The sequence below is a fragment of the Carcharodon carcharias genome, chromosome 12, assembly GCF_017639515.1.
Source record: "Carcharodon carcharias isolate sCarCar2 chromosome 12, sCarCar2.pri, whole genome shotgun sequence".
Classification (NCBI taxonomy): Eukaryota; Metazoa; Chordata; class Chondrichthyes; order Lamniformes; family Lamnidae; genus Carcharodon; species Carcharodon carcharias.
Window position 1 is genome coordinate 99,593,394 of NC_054478.1, and position 20,099 is coordinate 99,613,492.

Genomic DNA, 20,099 nt, shown 5'->3' on the forward strand with positions numbered 1-20,099 from the left:
TATGCATTCGAGCAGCTTCATTTTCCAGCTGCTCATGGTGTTCAATAGGTGACCTGGCTACCTATGTATTCAGCGCATTTTTTGCTTTTTCCAGCTTTCCCTGAAATATGTCCAAAATTATTCAATAACAGCTGTGGCCCCAATCAGAATACCAGAAGTCCAGGGAGTAACGCTTACCTCCCATGTCAAGGTTTTGGCACCTTTAATTGCTCTTATTTCCACAATCAATAGCATAAATAACAGAAAAAAAGCCGATGAAATTAGGTGGTAGATGAAGATTGCTGTTCAACTGTTAGATCCCTTAATAATGTGTGTTCTTAGCCCCAGATCGAGGTCAAAGTAGAATGTCTGCTCCAACTCAAATTTTATTGCAAAGACCAACGGTCAACTTTATTATTGGAGGTGCCATCATATCTATCCAATGCCTTCAAAATTATTCACTTTAAGTTTTGGAGTTCCTTTTACTTTTTTTTTTAGTTACTAGCAATTCGACTGGTAGCTATTTAAAAAGTTCTGTGAACGTTAGCATACAACTTCTACCAAATTGTGCATTGAATGTTCTCTTAAAACAAAAAGGAAACAAGCTCTAAACCTTCTGGTGATCGACATGATTTATTTCCTGACCTTCTGATGATCGAAATGATTTATTTCCTTATAAAAATAAAAATGCCTGGAAAAACTCAGCAGGTCTGGCAGCTTCTGCGGAGAGGAACACAGTTAACGTTTTGAGTCCATATGACTCTTCAACAGAACTAAGTAAAAATAGGAGAGGTGAAATATAAGCTGGTTTGGGGGGGGGGGGGGGGGGTGGACAAGTAGAGCTGGATAGAGGGCCAGTGATAGGTGGAGATAGCCAAAAGATGTCATAGACAAAAGGACAAAGAGGTGTTCAAGGTGGTGATATTATCTAAGGAATGTGCTAATTAAGGGTAGAAAGCAGGACAAGCAAGGTACAGATAGCCCTAGTGGGGGTGGGGTGAAGGAATCAAAATAGGCTAAAAGGTAGAGATAAAACAATGGATGGAAATACTTTCAAAAATAATGGAAATAGGTGGGAAAAGAAAAATCTATATAAATTATTGGAAAAAAAGGGGGGAATCGGAAAGGGGCTGGGGATGGAGGAGAGAGTTCATGATCTAAAATTGTTGAACTCAATATTCAGTCCGGAAGGCTGTAAAGTGCCTAGTCGGAAGATGAGGTGCTGTTCCTCCAGTTCCTTTATTTCCTGTTCTCTTTGCTTTACTCTGTTCTTACAACAGTAGCAGTACCGCACCACCTCCCCCCGGCCACCTTTTTCTTACCTTACAGCCTCCATATTCACCAGATCTATTGCCATTTCCATCAACGAGATCATTCTCCTATATCAAGCACATCATCTCCACCCCTCCCCTCCCTGTGGTCTAGAGTGATTGTGCTCTCCTGGCTCATTCTTCCACCACTCTATCTTGCCTGGCTGGCCGTCTTAATATACAATTACAGGAGATACAACACTTATGTATTTACCTCCTCCCATATACCAATCTCCAAACACTCCTGCTATGAGACAGCAATTTACATTTGGGTCCTGTAGTCCAATATACTGTGTTTGCTGCTCATGGTGCAGTTTCCTCTAGTGGGAAGACCAAGCACAAGTTAGATAACTGCTATGCCAAACATCACCATCCTGTCCAGCAATGTCACCCTCAGCTCCTTGTGGGTTGTCACTTTAATTTCCCTTTCCATTCCTAATTCATTGCCTTTGGCTTCTTGTGCTGCTGCAATGAAGCTCAATGTTAATTCCAACAACATTTTCTTCTCTTTCTCTTGGACAATCTGCAGCCCTCTGGTCTGAACATTGACAATAGTCACTTTAGACCTTAGCTACTTACTCCATTTTGTTTGTACAGGGGTGCTGCTGATGTGCAATCAGTCTGTCCTTGTCTGGAGGGAAAGGAGGCAGGGTTAATGTTTGGGGAGGAACACAGTATAACATTGGCAGTGAAAGCTGTTCCCCTGGTGTTGGCCTGCTTTTTCTCTTAGTGTCGATGCACTCATTTGGGTAGATTTTCAAATTTCTGCTCAAACATAATAGAGCTATGGCTGTCTGACTTTTCTTTCTATTGCAATCAATGGAAATTGAAACTGAATGGTTTTAATAATAACTGGTGGATCTACAATGCTATATGCACCCCAGGGAAGGCGAAAATCTATCCCATTATCTTTATCCAACTTTCTACTGTTTTAAGTTTCAGACCTGTTCTATAAACTTTATGTATTTTCAAGGTCTCCTATCTTTTCACTAGCACCCCTCATTGACTTGGCCATTCACATATTCTTTGTTTCTCCAAAATCTTTAACTTCAATGTTTCTTTCAGCTTTGGCTCAATGATACGCCTCTTAACTGTGTCAGAAGGTTATGAGTTCAACCTTCAATTCAAAGACTCGAGTATGTAATGTAGGCTAGCACTTCAGTGCAATACCGAGGGAGTGATGCACTTTATAAGATTCTATCTTTCAGGTAAGATGTGAAGGTAAGTTACCTTCTTGGGTGGACTTGAAAGACTCCGTGGCACTATTCTGGAGAGCATGGGAGTTATGATGTGCTGGCCAACACTGCAACAGTAACCCCATTTAGGAGTGCTTCATTGGCTGTGTAGCACTATGGGATGTCCTGAGATTGTGAGTGACGCTATCTAAGTGCTTGTCTTTTAAGCTGTTCACATTTACAAAATATTTAGTTTTGTCATTTGTTAATACAGAACGTGAGTATTAATGAGAAAAGAGACATGTCAAGATTTTTCATCTTGCGCTCATCAGGACAGATTTGCAAGAATACCAACTGTAAAGGGAACAACAATTTATACTGCATGAGAAGAGAGTGTTGACTAGTTGGCAAATGGGTTCTAATTGGTAAAGGTTTTGCCATGGCGAACGCACCAAGCAACAGATAATCACCAAACTTTTGTTTAAAGTCAAACCAGGCAGGTTCACTCTGATTGGTCAGGCATTGCTATGGGAAATCACAGTTCTCCAACCTTTTGTTTAGTTGAAAAAGGCACAATGCATGGATATGCTCCTTATGTCTGCAAAGAACAGGAGCCCTGTGTGTGAATATATGTACCTTCTAGCATGTGTAAGTGAGCCATACTGCGAGCCCAACTAATGATCTTAAATTGGTTGTCATGTAATTCTTAGCACTATCAGGATTGTTTAGCATGTGCTGTCCAATCATAAAATCACATCTAATGTTGGACACTATGTTTTGAGTTTTGCAAGCATGGGCTGGTTGGCCGTGGTCAGTACTTCACTGCGAACAGGTGAAGGGATGTGCTGTTTGATAAGATCCCCAGTTGTTGGGACAAACAGCATACATACCTGGCATCACACTGGCACTGGAATTCATATACAGATTACTCATTTGAGTGATAGGCAGAACATATTTTTGGCTTGAGGGCAGCACTTTTTTCACGGAGAATACCACTTGAGTTGCTCCTGCATAGCAATAGTGTGAAACTACTAGCTTCACCTGTTGCTCATATTTTTTTGAGACCTTACCCTTCCAGGGTAATCTGAAGTAGATTGAGCTGCAAGTGGCAGCTTTAGACCCATTCATGAATTTTGCAATATACAGCAAGCAATGATCCAATCAGGGTAGCCATTATCCCACAGGATGGCTTTGATGCGCCCTACTTCAGCATCAAGCTTGCATGGTGAGAAAATGGCTCGGGCCCTATTTACGAGGATGCTGATAAGGCCAATCTTATGGAACTGTAGTGGAACTATAGGAACCCCAACATGTATACTGACCAGTGAAGGTAGGCTTGTAGACAGTATTGGAGAACCCATTAGCAGATTTCTCAATTGACATGTCGAGGAAAGGGAATTCATTTGACTGCTCCATTTCAAAGATGAATTTGAGTGTAGAATGAAGGCCCTTAAGGTGTGTAAGGAAGTTCTTATATGCAGCTGTGGATTCAAATATAGCAAATGTATCATCTACGTATCGGAAATATGCAAGGGGTAGTAGGTTAGGTGTCATTCTATCGAAGATGCATTTCTCGTGGAAACTGACAAAAGTGTTTGCGAGAGCTGGGCCTGGAGGGGTTCCCATGGCAACACCACCTATTTGGACATACATGGTATCATTAAAACTGAAGTCAACTGCATGAGTTGCTGAGTTCATAAGTTCAATGAATACAGATTCAGACAATGGCAGTGACATCGGTCCTGATGAGTGTAAGACGAAAAGCTTTGACAACGTCTCTTTTTTTTGACAATATTTAGTTCTGTATGAGGTTCCTTTGTGTTTGTGGAAGGGAAGGTAAACTGTGTGTGGTGGGGGCAGGCGAGTGGAGGCAAGGTGATGGTGAAGGTATCCCTGGACAATCCACTGATGATTTGCCCAACCATTTTATAAGACAGTCTCCGGCAACCAAAGTGATTAAAACAGATCATCAGGTCATTGAACTCATTGTTGTCTGTAGCACCTTACAGTACACAAATTGGCTGTTGTATTTCCCTACATTACAATGTATTTCAAAACTGTCGATCTCTGCCCAAAGGCAGTGTAACATCCATTTATAATTCATAATTTTCCAGTCACTTTACTGGTTGGTCATTCAATAATTAAAATCTACCTAAACATGGAAATGGAGACTTGCTCAGAACTAAAGAGGTTCCATTTTTCTTAGTTGCAAGTAATAGGTGATCGCACTGCTACTTTCTCTCTCTCCCTCCTTTTTCTTTTTAGATGATTCTATTGAAGTGTTCTTTCAACTTTCAATTTTTCAGTTTTGAAATGGGGCCCAGTATAAAATGCCAACTATCTGTTCACTTTATAGATATTGTTTGATCTACTGTGCACCATTTTTTGTATGTGATTCTGATTTTATTGCAGCTGCAAAGAATAAAACGAAGTAAGGATGAATAACAAAGTTTTCGAAGAAAAAAGTTAGCATTTATCTATTTCCCAACATCCCAAAATAAAATATCAAAGGCAGGTGAATTTAACTATGATCTCACCAGTCCTGCTGTTCCAGCCAATGTGCTAGGAACTGACGGACCTCCATAGGAAAGGTGTCATCATACAACTGGTCCACTTTTTCCAGGAGCTGCGTATCCAACTGATGGAGCTGATGCCACTGGGACATTCTGTCAAAAAGTTTGAAAACAATAACAATTAGCGTAGAACAAATCTAACTATTGGAAATGAAAGAATAAATTGATTAGATTTTATAGAATACCATAAATAATTATTTCAAAGAGATTTTCATTTGCTGCCAAAACAATTTGAAGAACTCAGAAGTTAAGTCTCCTTTTTCCTGTTTCTTACTGCTTCTCATGCATATAGACCCACATACATAAATACACCCACACACCCTATGTCTTCAACTGAATTATTATTAGTTGTAAAGCTGGGGTTAGGAACATTTTCTCAACCAAGGGATAGAATCAGGAACTATTGTTTCTACTAGATAAAGTAGCTAGTTGTGTAAAATTACATTAGAAAGGTTATTACTTGTTGCAAGGCCAGCGATGGTACCCGTGGGCAAACATTTTACTAGTCACTGTCCACCTTAGTAGAGGGAAGGTCATAAGCAAAACAAGGCAGAATATCTGACAATCTTTAATAGTTTCATAAGGGAAAAAGAAGTGTGAATATGGGAGAAAGTGTTACAGGTACTTCACCACAAAATATAAAATATAATGCAACCACAAAAACAAATGTTGTGACATTTCTAAACTAGGCTTGTCTTAACCATATTCATGTAGTACCTGAATCATGCATTTTAATTTTTCGCATGCCTTACTCTGAAAACATTGATATATCTTGCTCTGAAAATAATTGACTGAAAACTAATGGTGGGTGCACCCAATTCCTGATGCACATTCATGCTGTGTGAAGCTCGACACAAGGGAAGCAAAATGAAAGTTTAACCACATTTGATTAAATGAGTGTGCCGATTTTTCACTATTTTCATCATAAGCATCACTCCGAACAAATCCCTGATATTGATAACTGTGAAGTGTCAAATTAACTTTTTTGCAACTTTTATCATACTTTCTGCATCTGATAGATGTTCTCGTATTTATATTTCATTTTCACCTGAATTGCTGATAGTTGGCAAGGTTTTAATGAGTTGCTTCAAAGGAGGAGAGAGAGTGAGAGAGATTGAGAGTCAAAGAAGTTTGTGGAGGGAATTCCAGAGCTTAGAGCCTGGACAGCTGAAGGCATGGTCACCACTGGAGGGGCATAAGAAGTGATGGATGCACAAGGTGCTCAGAGTTGGAGGAATGCAGAATTCTTTTTTAGGCCTGATTGAGGTTACAAAAATAATTTGGGTGAGCCCATGGAAGGATTTGACATGAGGATTAGGACTTTAATGCAAGCTAAGGTCCAAATGGCAGATGAACTCAAGTTTATGGAAGAAGAGAGGCAGCCCAGAGCACTCGACGAGCTGATTCTGGAAGTAATAAAAACATGGATGAGGGTTTCAGTAACCAATGGGTTGAAGCATAGGAGGAGACAGCTGACGTTACAGAGGTGAAAATAGGTGGTTTTTCTGATGGAGAGGAAGTGGGGTCTGAAGCTCAGCTCAGGGTCAAATAGTAAGTTGAGACTGCAAACAAGCTGGTTCAGCCTGAGACAGTGGCCAGAATGGGGATGGAATTTTAGGGAATTGAGTTTGTGGTGAAGTTAAAGGCAATGGCTTCAGTCTTAATTTTAATTGGATTGCATTTCAGCTTATTTGTGATCGGATGTCAGCCAAGCAGTACATCAAGATAGTCTTGGATGTGTTGAAAGAGATTGTTGTAGAATGGGGTTCCATCAGTGCACACATGGAACCTGACATTGTGTTTTTGGACACTTTTATCAAGGAGCAACACGATGGTGGCAACTAGAAGTGTGTCACAGAGAGATCCCCAAGAGGCTCAAGAGGTAAGGAAGGGAGATTAGAAATGAGGTGGTAGTCTGCAAGAACAAGCTAGTCAAGGATTTTCTTGAGGAGGGGGTGATGATAGCAAATTTGAAAGGGTGAGGCCCAGTACTGAAGGAAAAGGAAATATTTACAATATCAGCTACCCTAGAGCCAGGAAGGAGGGATGCAGATTTGCACAAATACGGCAGACAACTGGCTAAGCCATTCACTACCAGGTTTGGCTGAACCACATAAAGCATTCTTAGGTTTTGTTCTTGTCTACCAAAATTGTTTGATATTTCAGGGATATAATCGCTGGCTTATTTTCTCTGCTGCAAACTGTCTTATTAAACTCCTTTCCCCAGCCTCCTCTACCTTCACTTCCAACAAGTGAAAGGAGCTAATGGACTTCTTTGTCACTAAGAATGTAACCATCTGATCAGCTGTTTTTGCTATTTTCCTCCATTCCTCTGGCCAACAAAGCAAAATTTCCTCTGAGGTTCCCCCGTACCCTCACCCTGAACATACACCTTTCTCAAGTTTCTCTCTTACCACATGCCCTCTGAGCTCATCTTGTACATAAGACCCACCACCTGCTCCCTTGGCTCTGCTCCCACTAAACCACTGACCACCTAACTTCCCTTTCTGACTCCCACGATAGCTGTTTTCTCTCCTAATGTATAAGTCCTCTCTCCTTCAAATCTGTAGTCAAAAAAAATCCTTGATCCCTCTGCCCTTGCAAATTACGACCCCATTTCCAACCTTCCATCCCTCACCATTCTCCTCGATTGTGTCATCACCTACCAAAGCCATGCCCATCCTTCTCAGAACTCCCTCCAATCCGGTTTACACCCATGCCACAGTACCAAAATAGCTCTTATCAGAAATCACAAAAGATATCCTATAGTGACAGTAACAATGGTAAAATATCCCCCCTCATCCTTCGCCACTTTTGTGCAGCCTTTAACGCAGTTGACTACACCGTTTCCCCCTCCCCCCCAATGCCTGTCCACCATCACCAACTGGGTGGGACTGCACTTACCTAGTTCCATAGGAACATAGAAATAGGAATATGCCATTTAACCCTTCAAGCTTGTTCTGCCATTCAATTATAACATGGCTGATCTGCAACATAACTCCATATACCAGCTTTTTCCCAATATCCCTTCATAGATTTGAAAACCAAGAATCTATCACTCTCAGTTTTAAATGTAACAATTGATCTAGCATCAATTGGGTGGAGAAATGTTGCCTAATATCACTCCTGTAAGGTCTGTCTACAGTTTTTAGAGCATGCCTCCTAGTCCTGTACACCTCTATCTGTTCCTCATAACACCTTGAAAGCTTTGATCAAGTCAACAGTTAACAGTCTAAACTAGTAGAGAGACCAGAAAAACATCTGCAGTCAAATTTGTTTCTTTACTGCAACAGCACTTCTTTAAATACTTAGATAAATTTCTAATTAATCTTTCATTGAAGACTTTAACAGAATCAAAGCTTCTCACTTGGAAAAAGCTATATAAAGCTGTCCATGTGCAGAGTCATGCCTAGGAATTTAAGTACAAATATTATCAAGTGTCTGGCCTTGTGGCATTTTTACAGTAATAAAATATAAAAGTCTAATTAAGAACTGGAGGACTGGATGCTAGTGGATGGTGAGTAAGGAGTCTTAATTTTTTTTTAAATCCTTTTGCAAAAACCTAATTTTGTTGGTAGTTAGCAGTTTAAATTCTAAAGTTCCCAGCCTTAAGCAGGGTTTTAACAAGTTCTCCACTGGGTGAGCAGTTGGATTTAGTTAGTTAAAGAAGCAGCTTTGTAACTGGGCCAGCTAGCCTTTGTCTTAGGAGCATATAAAACCAGCCAACTTGACAGCTGAGTGTGACTTAGAATAGAGTGCTGGGAGTTGGGTGATTAAGGGGAGGAAAGGAAAGAGATACTCCTTTGTTTTTGCTAATGGCATTTGATAAGGCAGAAGGAGCAGCGGTCTTAAAGAGTGAGGGGAACCAGGCCCAAGATCAGAACGGGACCGGGAGTTAGAGAGAGAGGAGCAGCGAATTTGGTAAGTAGGACCTGATGAGTATTGCTACTGTCCGGTCTTTAAAGTAAAAATTGGCCTTTAGTTTAGATTAAATAGTGCTTAAAGTATAAGAAGTAAGCTCCCTAGTATATATTTAATATTTCTTAAACTAGAGGAAGTAAAAGTAAAGGGAGTAATTTGAGGGTAAGTCATAGCAGGGCAGCTTGACCACATGGAATGCTCCTCCTGTGCAACATGGGAAGTCAGGGACAATTCCAGCATCCAGGTGACCACGTGTGCGGGAAGTGTTTCCAGCTGCAGCTACTTGAAATCCATGTTTCGGAGCTGGAGCTACTGTAGAGCACCCACAAGGCTGAGAGCTTCATGGATACCACATACAGGGAGGTGGTCACACAGCAAGTAAAGAGTGCACAGGCAGAAAGGGAATAGGTGACCCTCAGACAGAGTAAAAGCACCAGGCAGGTAATGCAGGAGTCCCCTGAATCTCCCCCTCTCACAGATTTTCCGTTTGGGATACTGTTGGCGAAGATGGTTAACCAGGGGGATGCAGCAACAGCCAAGGCTGTGGCACCACGAGTTGCTCAGCTGCACAGGTGGGTGGGGGCGAAAAAAAGAGTGGGAGAACAATAGCGGTAGGGGATTCTAAGGGGAGCAGATAGACATATCTGCAATTGCAGACATGACAGCAGGATGGTATGTTGCTTCCCTGCTGCCAGGCTCAAGGATGTCACTGAATGGTTGCAGAACATTCTGAAGGCAGAGATGAACAGCCAGAGGTTGTGGTCCATATCGGTACCAACGACATAGGTAAAAAGAGGGTTGAGGTCCTGAAAGCAGAATTTAGGGAGCTGGGAAATAAATTAAAAAGCAGGATCTCAAAGGTAGTAACCTCAGGATTACTCCCAGTGCCACATGCTAGTGCGACCAGGAATAGGATAATAGACCGGATGAATGCGTAGCTGGAGATATGGTGTAAGGGAGAGGGATTTAGATTCTTAGGCATTGGGACTGATTCTGGGGAAAATGTGATCTGTACAAGCTGGACGGGGTTGCACTCCAGAAGGGCCGGGACCAATATCCTTTCGGGGTATTCGTTAGTACTGTGGGGGAGAGTTTAAACTAGAGTGGCAGGGGTATAGGAACCTGAGTGGGGAGATACAAGAGAGGGAAGCAAAGATAAAAATGAAAGACAGAAAAGTAGAAAGCAAAAGTGGAAGGCAGAGGAAACATGGGCTAGGAGCAAATGGGGCCATTGTACAAAAAAATGTATAAAAATTTTAAAAATACAAGTCTAAAGACACTGTATCTGAATGCACAGAGCATTCACAATAAGGTTGACAAATTACCAGTGCAAATAAATGCAAATGGATAGATATGATTGCAATTACAGAGACATCGCTGCAGGGTGACCAAGGCTAGGAATATGCAAGGGTATTTGATATTTAGGAAGGACAGGCAAAAAGGAAAAGGAGGTGGCATTGTTAGTTAAGGATGAAATCTGTGCAATAGTGAGAAAAGATATTGGCTCAAAAAATCTAGATGTAGAATCAGTCTGGATGGAGCTAAGAAGCTAGGAGGCGGGGGAAAACTTAGTGGGAGTTGTCCATAGGCTTTTAAACAGTAATGGTAAGGTAGGGATGGCATTAAACAGGAAATTACAGAGGCATGTAACAAGGGTGCTACAGTAATCACGGGTGACTTTAATCTACATATAGACATATAAAGCAAATTAGCAATAATGCTGTGGTGGATGAAATCCTGGAGTATATACGAGATGATTTTTTCGACCAGTATGTCGAGGAACCAACTAGGGAACAGGCTATCCTAGATTCAGTATTGTGCAATGAGAAGGGGTTAATTAATAATCTTGTTGGGCAGAATATTTTGCTCGTCGGGCGAATGTGCGCCCGACCCAAACAAGTGTAAAAAGACACGATTTTTCGATTGGCAGGTGCACGCGGGAGTCAACAGCACACATGCTGATGATTAAGCAGGTTATCATAATTAAAATCATAATTAAAAGAAACCTTTTGCTACCCAGCTAACCTTGTGGTGTGGGCAGGCAAATCGGCCAGGCGACCTTTGGATTTTTTGTGAAAGCTCATCCACGGGCGGGATGACATTTCGATCAGTGATTTTAAAAAAAAAATTTCAAACTAATTTCTAACGTGTCCCTACTCATGTAACGGAGTAACATGAGGGGACATGTTTTTAACATTTTTAGATTCTTTACTTTTCATTTTAAAAATCTTTTGCTTCCTGAGGCAGCTCTGTGCCTCAGGGAGTGTTTACTGCATACACCTGTGCTCATGAGCTAATTTCCGCGCTCGCTCACCTCACCCTCCACTCCGGCAGCACTGAGTGCTGCAGTGCGCAATTCATGCTGGCTGGCCGTTGATTGGCCAGCCAGCGTGAAATTGCGTCAGGGCCCAACCACAGGTAGGGGTCGGTTTCGCGGCCACTCCCGCTTGCCCCTGCGGACTGGAAAATCCTGGTCGTGGTGTGGTGTCCTTTAGGGGAGAATAACCATAACATAATAGAATTCTTCATTAGGGTGGAAAGTGAAGTAGACCAATCCAAAACTACGGTCCTAAATCTAAACAAAGGAAACTATGAAGGTATGGGGTGAATTGGCTACGATACATTTGGGAACTTCATTAAAAGGCATGACAGTGCATAGGCAATGGCTAATATTTAAGGAATGAATGCATGCATTGCAATAGTTGTACATTCCTTTCTGGCGCAAACACACAGCAGGAAAAGTGGCCCAACCATGGCTAACAAAAGGAATTAATAATAGTATTAGATCCAAAGAGGAGTCATATAAAGTTGCTAGAAAAAGTAGCAAGCCTGAGGATTGGGAACAGTTTAGAATTCAGCAAAGGAGGACCAAGAGCTTGATGAAGAGGGGAAAAGTAGAGTATGAGAGTAAAGTTGCAAGGAACATAGAAGTAAGTTGTAAAAGCTTCTATCAGTATATAAAAAGAAAAAAATTAGTGAAGACAAATGTAGGCCCCTTACAGTTCAAAACGGGAGAATTTATAATAGAGAACAAGAAATGGCAGAGCAATTAAACAGCTTCTTTCGTTCTGTCTTCACGGGGGAAGACACAAATAACTTCCCAGAAATGCTAGGGAACCAAAGGTCTAGTGAGAAGGACAAATTTGGTATTCCTAACAATAGTGCTGGAGAAATTAAAGGGATTGAAAGCCTATAAATCCTAGAGCCTGATAATCTACATCCCAGGGTACTAAAGGAGGTGGCCCAAGGACATAGTGGATGCATAGGTTGTCATCTTCCAAAATTCTATAGATTCTGGAATAGTCCTGACAGATTGGAGGGTGGTAAATGTAACTCCACTATTTAAAAAAGGATGGAGGGAGAAAACAGGGAATTGCAGACTAGTTAGCCTAACATCAGTAGTAGGGAAAATGCTTGACTCTATTATAAAGGATGTGATAACAGGACACTTAGAAAATATCAACAGGATTAGACAAAGTCAACATGGATTTATGAGAGAGAAATTATGTTCGACAAACCTACTGGAGTTTTTGAGGATGTAACTAGCAGAATAGATAAGGGAGAACCAGTGGATGTGGTGTATTTGGATTTTCAAAAAGCCTTTGATAAATTCCCAAATAAGAGGTTAGTGTGCAAAATTAGAACACATGGGATTGGAGGTAATATATTGGCATGGATTGAGAATTGATTAAAAGACAGGAAACTGAGAGTAGGAATAAATGGGTCTTTTTCGGAGTGTCAGGTGATGATTATTGGGGTAGCACAGGGATCAGTGCGTGGGCCCAATCTATTCACAATATATATCAAGATTTGAATGAGGTAACCAAATGTAATGTTTCTAAGTTTGCTGACGACGCAAAACTAGGTGGAAATGTGAACGGTTAGGAGGCTTTAAGGTGAGTTAGACAAGTTGAGTGAGTGGACAAATACATGGTAGATGCAGTATAACGTGGATAAGTGTGAAGTTATCCACTTTGGTAGGAATAACAGAATGGCGGAGTATTACTTAAATGGTGAGAGACTGAGAAATGTTGATGTACAAAGGGACCTGGGTGTCCTTGTACTCCACTCACTGAAAGCAAACACGCAGGTGCAGCAAGCATTTAAGAAGGCAAACGGTATGTTGGCCTTCATTACAAGAGAATTTGGGTACAGGAGCAAGAATGTCTTACTGTAGCTGTACAGGGCCTTGGTGAGACCACCCCTGGACTACTGTGTGCAGTTTTAGTCTCCTTACCTAATAAAGGATATACTTGCTATAGAAAAAGTGCAGCTAAGGTTCACCAGACTGATTCCTGGGATGGCAGGATTGTCATATGAGGAGAGATTGGATCGACTAGGCCTGTATTCACTGGAGTTCAGAAGAATGAGTGGGGATCTCATTGAAATGTATAAAATTCTGGTAGAACTGGACAGATTGGATGCAGGGATGATGTTTCCTCTGGCTGTGGGCTCTATAAGAAGGGGGTCCACAGTCTCAGGATATGAGATAGGCCATTTAGGACTGAGATGAGGAGAAATTTCTTCACCCAGAGGGTGGTGAACCTGTGGAATTCTCTACCACAGAATGTTGTGGAGGCCAAGTCACTGAGTATATTTAAGAAGGAAATAGATTTCTAGACTCTAAAAGTGTCGAGGGGTATGGGGAGAGAGCGGGATTATGGCATTGAGATAGAGGATCAGCCATGATCATATTGAATGGCAGAGCAGGCTCAAAGGGCCAAATTACCTACTCCTGCTTCTATCTTCTATGTTTCTAACTGTTTTCCTTTGAGTTAAAAAGGCAGGTTTACACCTGATGGGCTCAGTATCATTTGAAGTATAATCACATTTTCCTTGAAATCTACCGGTTATAATTTCAGCAGCCATCAAAGAAAACAGCTTCCTAACTATGAAAAAAATAAAATGCTGGGGATGCTGGAAATCTGAAATAAAAACAGAAAGTGCTGGAAAAACTCAGCAGGTGTAACAGCATCTGTGGAGAGAGAAACAGGGTTTAGAGCTTCTGAAGAAGAGTCATATGGACTTGAACATTAGCCCTGTTTCTCTCTCCTCAGATGCTGTTAGACCTGCTGAGATTTTCCAGCATTTTCTGTTTTTATTCCTGACTATGAATCTTGTTCCATGCCAAATTCCTTGTTTAGGATTCAAGTTTCATAGTAACATTATAATCGCTCCCTCCTTGAGTCCAAGTTTGTGCAGTGGCATGCCCATTGGAGTTAGACTGTGTGAAACTCTAGAGGGTATAGACTGTTATCATCACCTTCAATGAGAGTATCTTTTAATTTTTTTTCAATATGTTAATTCTTTGAATTCACCTGACTGCTTTTCTGGAACATTTATTCAAATCTAATAAATTTTCATTTTTAGCACTAAGATAAATTTGTTTTTTAACCAGTTCCATCATCTCATCCACCCCTCCCATATCATCCCATTCCATGTCATCCATCCTTCCCTCGGAATCCCTTTCATGCTATCCCCATCTCTCACAGAGATTCTCTCTCCAGCTGGGGTAACATTTTTGCTGGGCTTCCCTCACCCTTCAATGTTTTTGTTCTCCATCAAACCCCCAACGCATCCTGCCACCAACTGTTGGCAGCCTCAAATGCATCACATGCTCCACATGCTTCTGCGAATGCCAGGCTCCACCCACCAAATTATTACCCACCAACAGATGTGTCGCTTAAATTGACCAATTAAAACAGCACAAACAGACAAAAACTATTATTATTATAGATTCCAGGCAATACAACCCTGGTTTGTTTAACTCAAAAGCAAAATAGTGCAGTTACTGGAAATCTGAAATAAAAACAAAAAACGCTGGAAATACTCAGGTAAGGCAGCATCTGTGGAGACAAACAAAATTAACATTTTAGGTCAATGACCCTTTATGATGAAGGGGAAACAACCTGAAAAGTTTACATCATTTGTTTAATCTCTCCTCTTAATGTAACCCTTGGAGTTCAGGTATCATTCTGGTAAATTTATGCTGCATTCCTTCCAAGGTCAATGGGCCTGGACCCCAAGTCTCTTTGGACCTTCACCGACTCCAGCTTTTCACCATTTAGAAATTACCCTTATCTATTCTTTTTAGGTCCAAAGTGAATGACTTCACATTTGCATACATCGAAATTATTTATCATGGTTTTGCCCACTCACTTAATCTATTGATATTGTTCATAAAGTTATGCTTCCATCGCCATGCTACCTATCTTTGTGCCGTCTTCAAATGTAAGTGTGACTTCCTATCCCAATGATAAGTCACTACCAAATATGGTGAATAATTGAGGCCCAACACTGATTCTTGCAGGATACCACTTGTCACATTCTGTCAATTACAGTACCCATCCATTATCCCTACTGTCTGTTCTATTCTTATTTATCCAGTTGTAGCAAAAGAATCAGCTGTAATGGCTAATTTTCCTGCTCCTATACCATTACTTCTGGTGTACCCCAAGGATCGATCTTTGGCTCCCTCCTATTTCTCATAAACAGGCTCCCCCTCAGTGACATCCCCCCAAAACATATCAATTTCCACATGTATACTCATGACACCCAGCTCTACCACACTGCCACCTCTCCTGACACATTCACTGTCTCTAAATTGTCCTGCATCTTGTCTGACATCTGGTACTGAATGAGCAGATATTTCCCCCAACTAAATATTGGGAAGATCAAAGCCACAGTCTTCAGTTCCCACCACAAACTGTATTGGCCTAGCAACCAAGTCCGTCCCTCTCCCGAGCAACTGTCCAGATCTGAATCACACTGTTTGCAACCTTGGTGTCATATGACCTTGAAATGAACTTCTGACCACAGATCTGCGCCATCACTATTTCCACCTCAATAACATCACATGAACACAAGTAGGAGTAGACCATATGGCCCATCGAGCCTGCTTCGCGATTCAACACAACCATGGCTGCTCTTGGGCTTCAACTCCATTTATCCGCTTGCCCTCCATGTCCCTTAATTCCCCTGAGACACCAAAAATCTGTCTATCCCAGCCTTAAATGTATTCAACAATGCAGCATTTACAACCCCCTGAGGTGGAGAATTCCAAAGATTCACAGCTCTTTGAGTGAAGTAATTCCTCCTCATCTCTGTCCTAAATGTTCAGTCCCTTATCCTGAGATTGCGTTACGACTTCCTTAATAATAGATTCCAGCATTTTTCCAATGACTGATGTTAGGCAACTGGCTTGTAGTTCCTGGTTTTCTCTCTCCGTCCTTTCTTGAAAAGTGGTCTTACATTTGCTAACTTCCGAACTGATGGGACCATTCCGAAATCTTAGGAAATTGGAAAATCATAGCTGGTGCATCCACTATCTCTGCAACTATCTCTTTTAGAACCCTAGGATCTAGGTCGTCACATCGTGGGGATTTATCGGATTTTAGTCCCTTAAATTTCTCCAATACCTTTTCTCTGCTGAAATTAACTACCTTAATTTCCTGGCTTGTTTTATCCCCTAGGTTAATCTATATTTCTGGTATGTAACTTGTGTCTTCTACTGTTAAGACAGACACAAAATATTTGTTCAGTGTCTCTGCCATTTCCTGGTTCCCCATGATAATTTCTCCTGTCTCAACTGCTAAGGGACCAATGTTTACTTTAGCTACTCTCTTCCTTTTTATATACTTAGAAAAGCTCTTACAATGTGTTTTATATTCCTGGCTAGTTTACTCATTCCATTTTTTCTCCTTTGTTATCAACATCACCTATCCTTGCCTTTTCCTCAGATTATCTCCTGCTGACACCCTCATCCATGCTTCGTAACTTTTAGAATTAGCTATTCCAATGCACTTCCTGGCCTGCATTCCATGTTCTAACTTCTGTAAAATTTGAAGTCATCCAAAGCCTTGCTGCCCATGTCCTAACTTGCATCAAGTCACATTCACTCATCACCCCTGTGCAAGCTCACCTGCTCTGGCTTCCGGTTAAACAATGTCTCGATTTTAAAATTCTCATTCTCAATTCCGAATCCTCCCATTGACTCACCCCTTCCTACCCATGCAACCTCCTCCAGTCCTGTGACCCTCCGAGATATTTGCACTCCTCCAATTCTGGTCTCTTGAGCATTCTCAAATTTTAGTCACTTTAGCATTGATAACACTGCCTTCAGCTTCCAAAGCCCTAGAATTCACTAAATCTCTCCTCCACAGTACACCTCTTACCACCTTTAAATCCCCCATAAAACCTACCTCTTTGACCATATTTTGGACCTTATACAGCTCAGTGTCACAACGTATTTTACTTTGTGTCAAAATTTGTTCCTGTCAAACGCCTTGGAATATTTTAGTTTGCTAAAGGTGCTGTGTAAATACAGGTTGTTGTTGTTGGAATTTGGATGGTCAGAAATTTAACGGGAGTATGTTCAAGAGAGCAGGAGATGGGTTTCATAGACAAGATAAACTTGAAGAAGGGATATGGGGCTGTAAGAGGAAAATCAAGCCCTATTTGACATCCACAGATCTTTTTCATACACTTGGCATTTTTCCGTCTCAGCATAAGGATTTCATTAGCATATCCACACCCTTTCTGTAGCCAAATCCTTCTAATACCTTTGGAGCACCACAGCGGATAGTTTTTTGCTGGCAAAATAAAGAGATTAATGCTTCAACAACCTGTATTTACATAGCACCTTCAGCAAAATAAAATATTCCAAGGCGTTTGGAGGTACTTTCTCATTTCTTGATTTTGCATTGATGACACATTGAAACTTCCCCATCCCCTCACATCCTCCATTGACACATACTTGAGCAATTATTCCATATGTTCATGTTTGGGATTATTTCTCTTAATTTCCTCTAGTGCTATTTCTCCATTTCTTGCTAACTCGCCCAGTTTCCAGTTAATCCTGTCATATCTATTGCTTGACATGAGCCATAGTCTGAATGCCAGTCAATATATTTTAGTTCAAGGGATTTGGATGGACATCACATTTCAATTATGAGCATCCTAATGTAGCATCAAAATTCTGAACAGGAGCTCTATGGGTTCCACATCTTGCTTTATTAGGGTCAACATTCTGAGTGTGGTGGTGTAGGGCTAACATTATTTGTGATCTAACCCACCATCTGAATCCTTGTTCATTTTTCAGGGCCTGGAAGTTGAACAAATCCTCAGGCTATACCAAAGGGCACCCACATCTTCAAATTTCCATCTCTGATGAAGGGTCTACGCTTGAAACCCTGATCTGTCTTTTTCCTTTCTGAATGTTGCCTGATCTGCTTTGCATTTCAGATTTTATTTTGCATTTACGTATTTCCACATACTATAGCTAAAATCACCACACAAACAGAAAGTTGACCCAAATGAGTCATTGCTATCACACGGCTGAAGAGTGTAAATCACTCAAGGGATTTCCCTGTGACAAGCACTGAAAACCTTGCAGGAGAACGTCACACACTGCATTCAGCAAATATTCCTAATAAATCTCATGTCCTAAAATTACTCCTTGAAGACAAGAAAAGATGACACGTGCTGCTCAAAAATACATACGAGTATTTAACGCTTCAAGATAGGACCACCGCATGCGGAAGAGAGGGGTTTATGTGGAACAATACACATCCTTTTCTGACAGGGCATATATAAGGAAAGGCAAAACATGTTTCTTTTATACATATTTGCACACACAAAGAGAACTATTTCTTACACTTCTGGTTATTTCTTCCACCCAAATCGCAATTTATACCCAATTTATTTTCCAAACACTTCACCAATTTCTGGAATCGGTTCAAGTCATGATTGTGTCTGCTCCTCTGCTTCGAAATGTTTCACCAATAAGTTAGTGCGGGTACTAATGTAATTGTTTCCAAACAACGATCTCTCCCAAATGGTGCAAGGTGGGGAAATCAGGTCCAATAAAAGTGGTTTCTTATTTTCTTTTAATTGAAGCCCTGAGCAAGACACTGGGAGGTTGCCCCAATGTCATGAATCCAAATAAATGTCACAGAAGTGTCCCTTTTTCTAGGAGGAGCACAACGAATAAACGTCCGAATCACAAAAAGACTAACTTACCAAATTAAATCACAAATTTTCTCCCTTCTCTATACTACACACTCTACTTACTTTGCAGCTTCTTGTCAGTCAATGCCAGTGTGTATGTTTGTTCTTTCGGCTCTCCGTGTTGTGTGGGTTCGGGTTTTCTCGATCGCTAAGCTGCAGCTTATTTGTTACATTACCTTAGCCGCTGACGCTCGCTATTTCCGGCACGCAGTGCGTTGGTAGTGTTTCTATTCCATCCTGTGTCGCGCGCTCGCTGCTCGTGCACCGTCTGCGGGGCTGGCTCCTGCCTCAGAAAGCGGAGCCTGAAAAAGCTCGAGCAAAGTGGCCTGCTCCCTCTGTCACACTGCAGCTGTGTTCCCATGGTCTGAGACTGTGACACTGCAGCAGGTGCAACAAGAACCGCCACCTCACCCTAGCTCTATCCCCCTCTATGCTCCCCCCCTTCTATTCTGCCTCCCCTCTATCCGCTTTCCTCATTCTCCCTTATGCCTCCAAAAACCCCATTGCATTATTTTGAAGAAGAGCAGGTGAGTTTAGGGTTGCCAACTATGATTAAATGTATTCCTGGAGATTTCATCACATGACTTGCCCTCACGCTCCAGCTATTTGATGGCCAACACATCCATCCTTGTTACATACTGCCTTCCTATGCCAATTAGAAAGCAAAAAGACTCAACTGTCAATGCTTGACTGTCTGACAAACAGTCTTTTCCCATTTTTAATATTTTTAGATCTGGTAAAGAATGTTCAACAAAAATCACAAAGGAAACAATCTTGAATGTTCCAATGTTTTTTCTTCAGGGTTCTACAGCAGTGTCATGGAGATTGACCTTCAATTCCTGGAGACTCCAGGTCAATCCTGAAGGGTTGGCAACCCTAGGTGAGTTATCCCTTAATACTTATCCCTCAACTGACAACACTAAAACAGCTGGGTATATCACATTACTGTTTGTAGAATCTTGCCATGTATGATTTGTCTCCCACATTTTCTACATTGAACAGTGATCACCATTCAAAAGTATTTCATTAGCAATGGGACATCCCGAGATTGTGAAAGATGCTCTATAAATGTTGATGAAAGATTATTGATCCTAAATGTTAATTCTGTTTGTCATTCCATGTTTGCTGCCAGA

At 41.2% G+C, this 20,099-nt stretch overlaps 1 protein-coding gene across 1 annotated transcript in view; it reads right to left on the reverse strand.

Annotated features, from left to right (window-relative positions):
- The window catches only part of stat4 (signal transducer and activator of transcription 4), a 141,758-nt gene extending 122,619 nt beyond the window's left edge, over positions 1–19,139 (reverse strand). The window contains exons 1-2 of the mRNA XM_041200881.1: positions 19,030–19,139; positions 5,002–5,130 (exon numbers count right to left, since the gene is read on the reverse strand). Of these exons, the coding sequence (XP_041056815.1) occupies positions 5,002–5,129 (128 nt within the window). The 5' untranslated portion in view covers position 5,130; positions 19,030–19,139. The remainder of the gene's footprint in view (positions 1–5,001; positions 5,131–19,029) is intronic.
- Between the last annotated feature and the right edge of the window lie 960 nt (positions 19,140–20,099).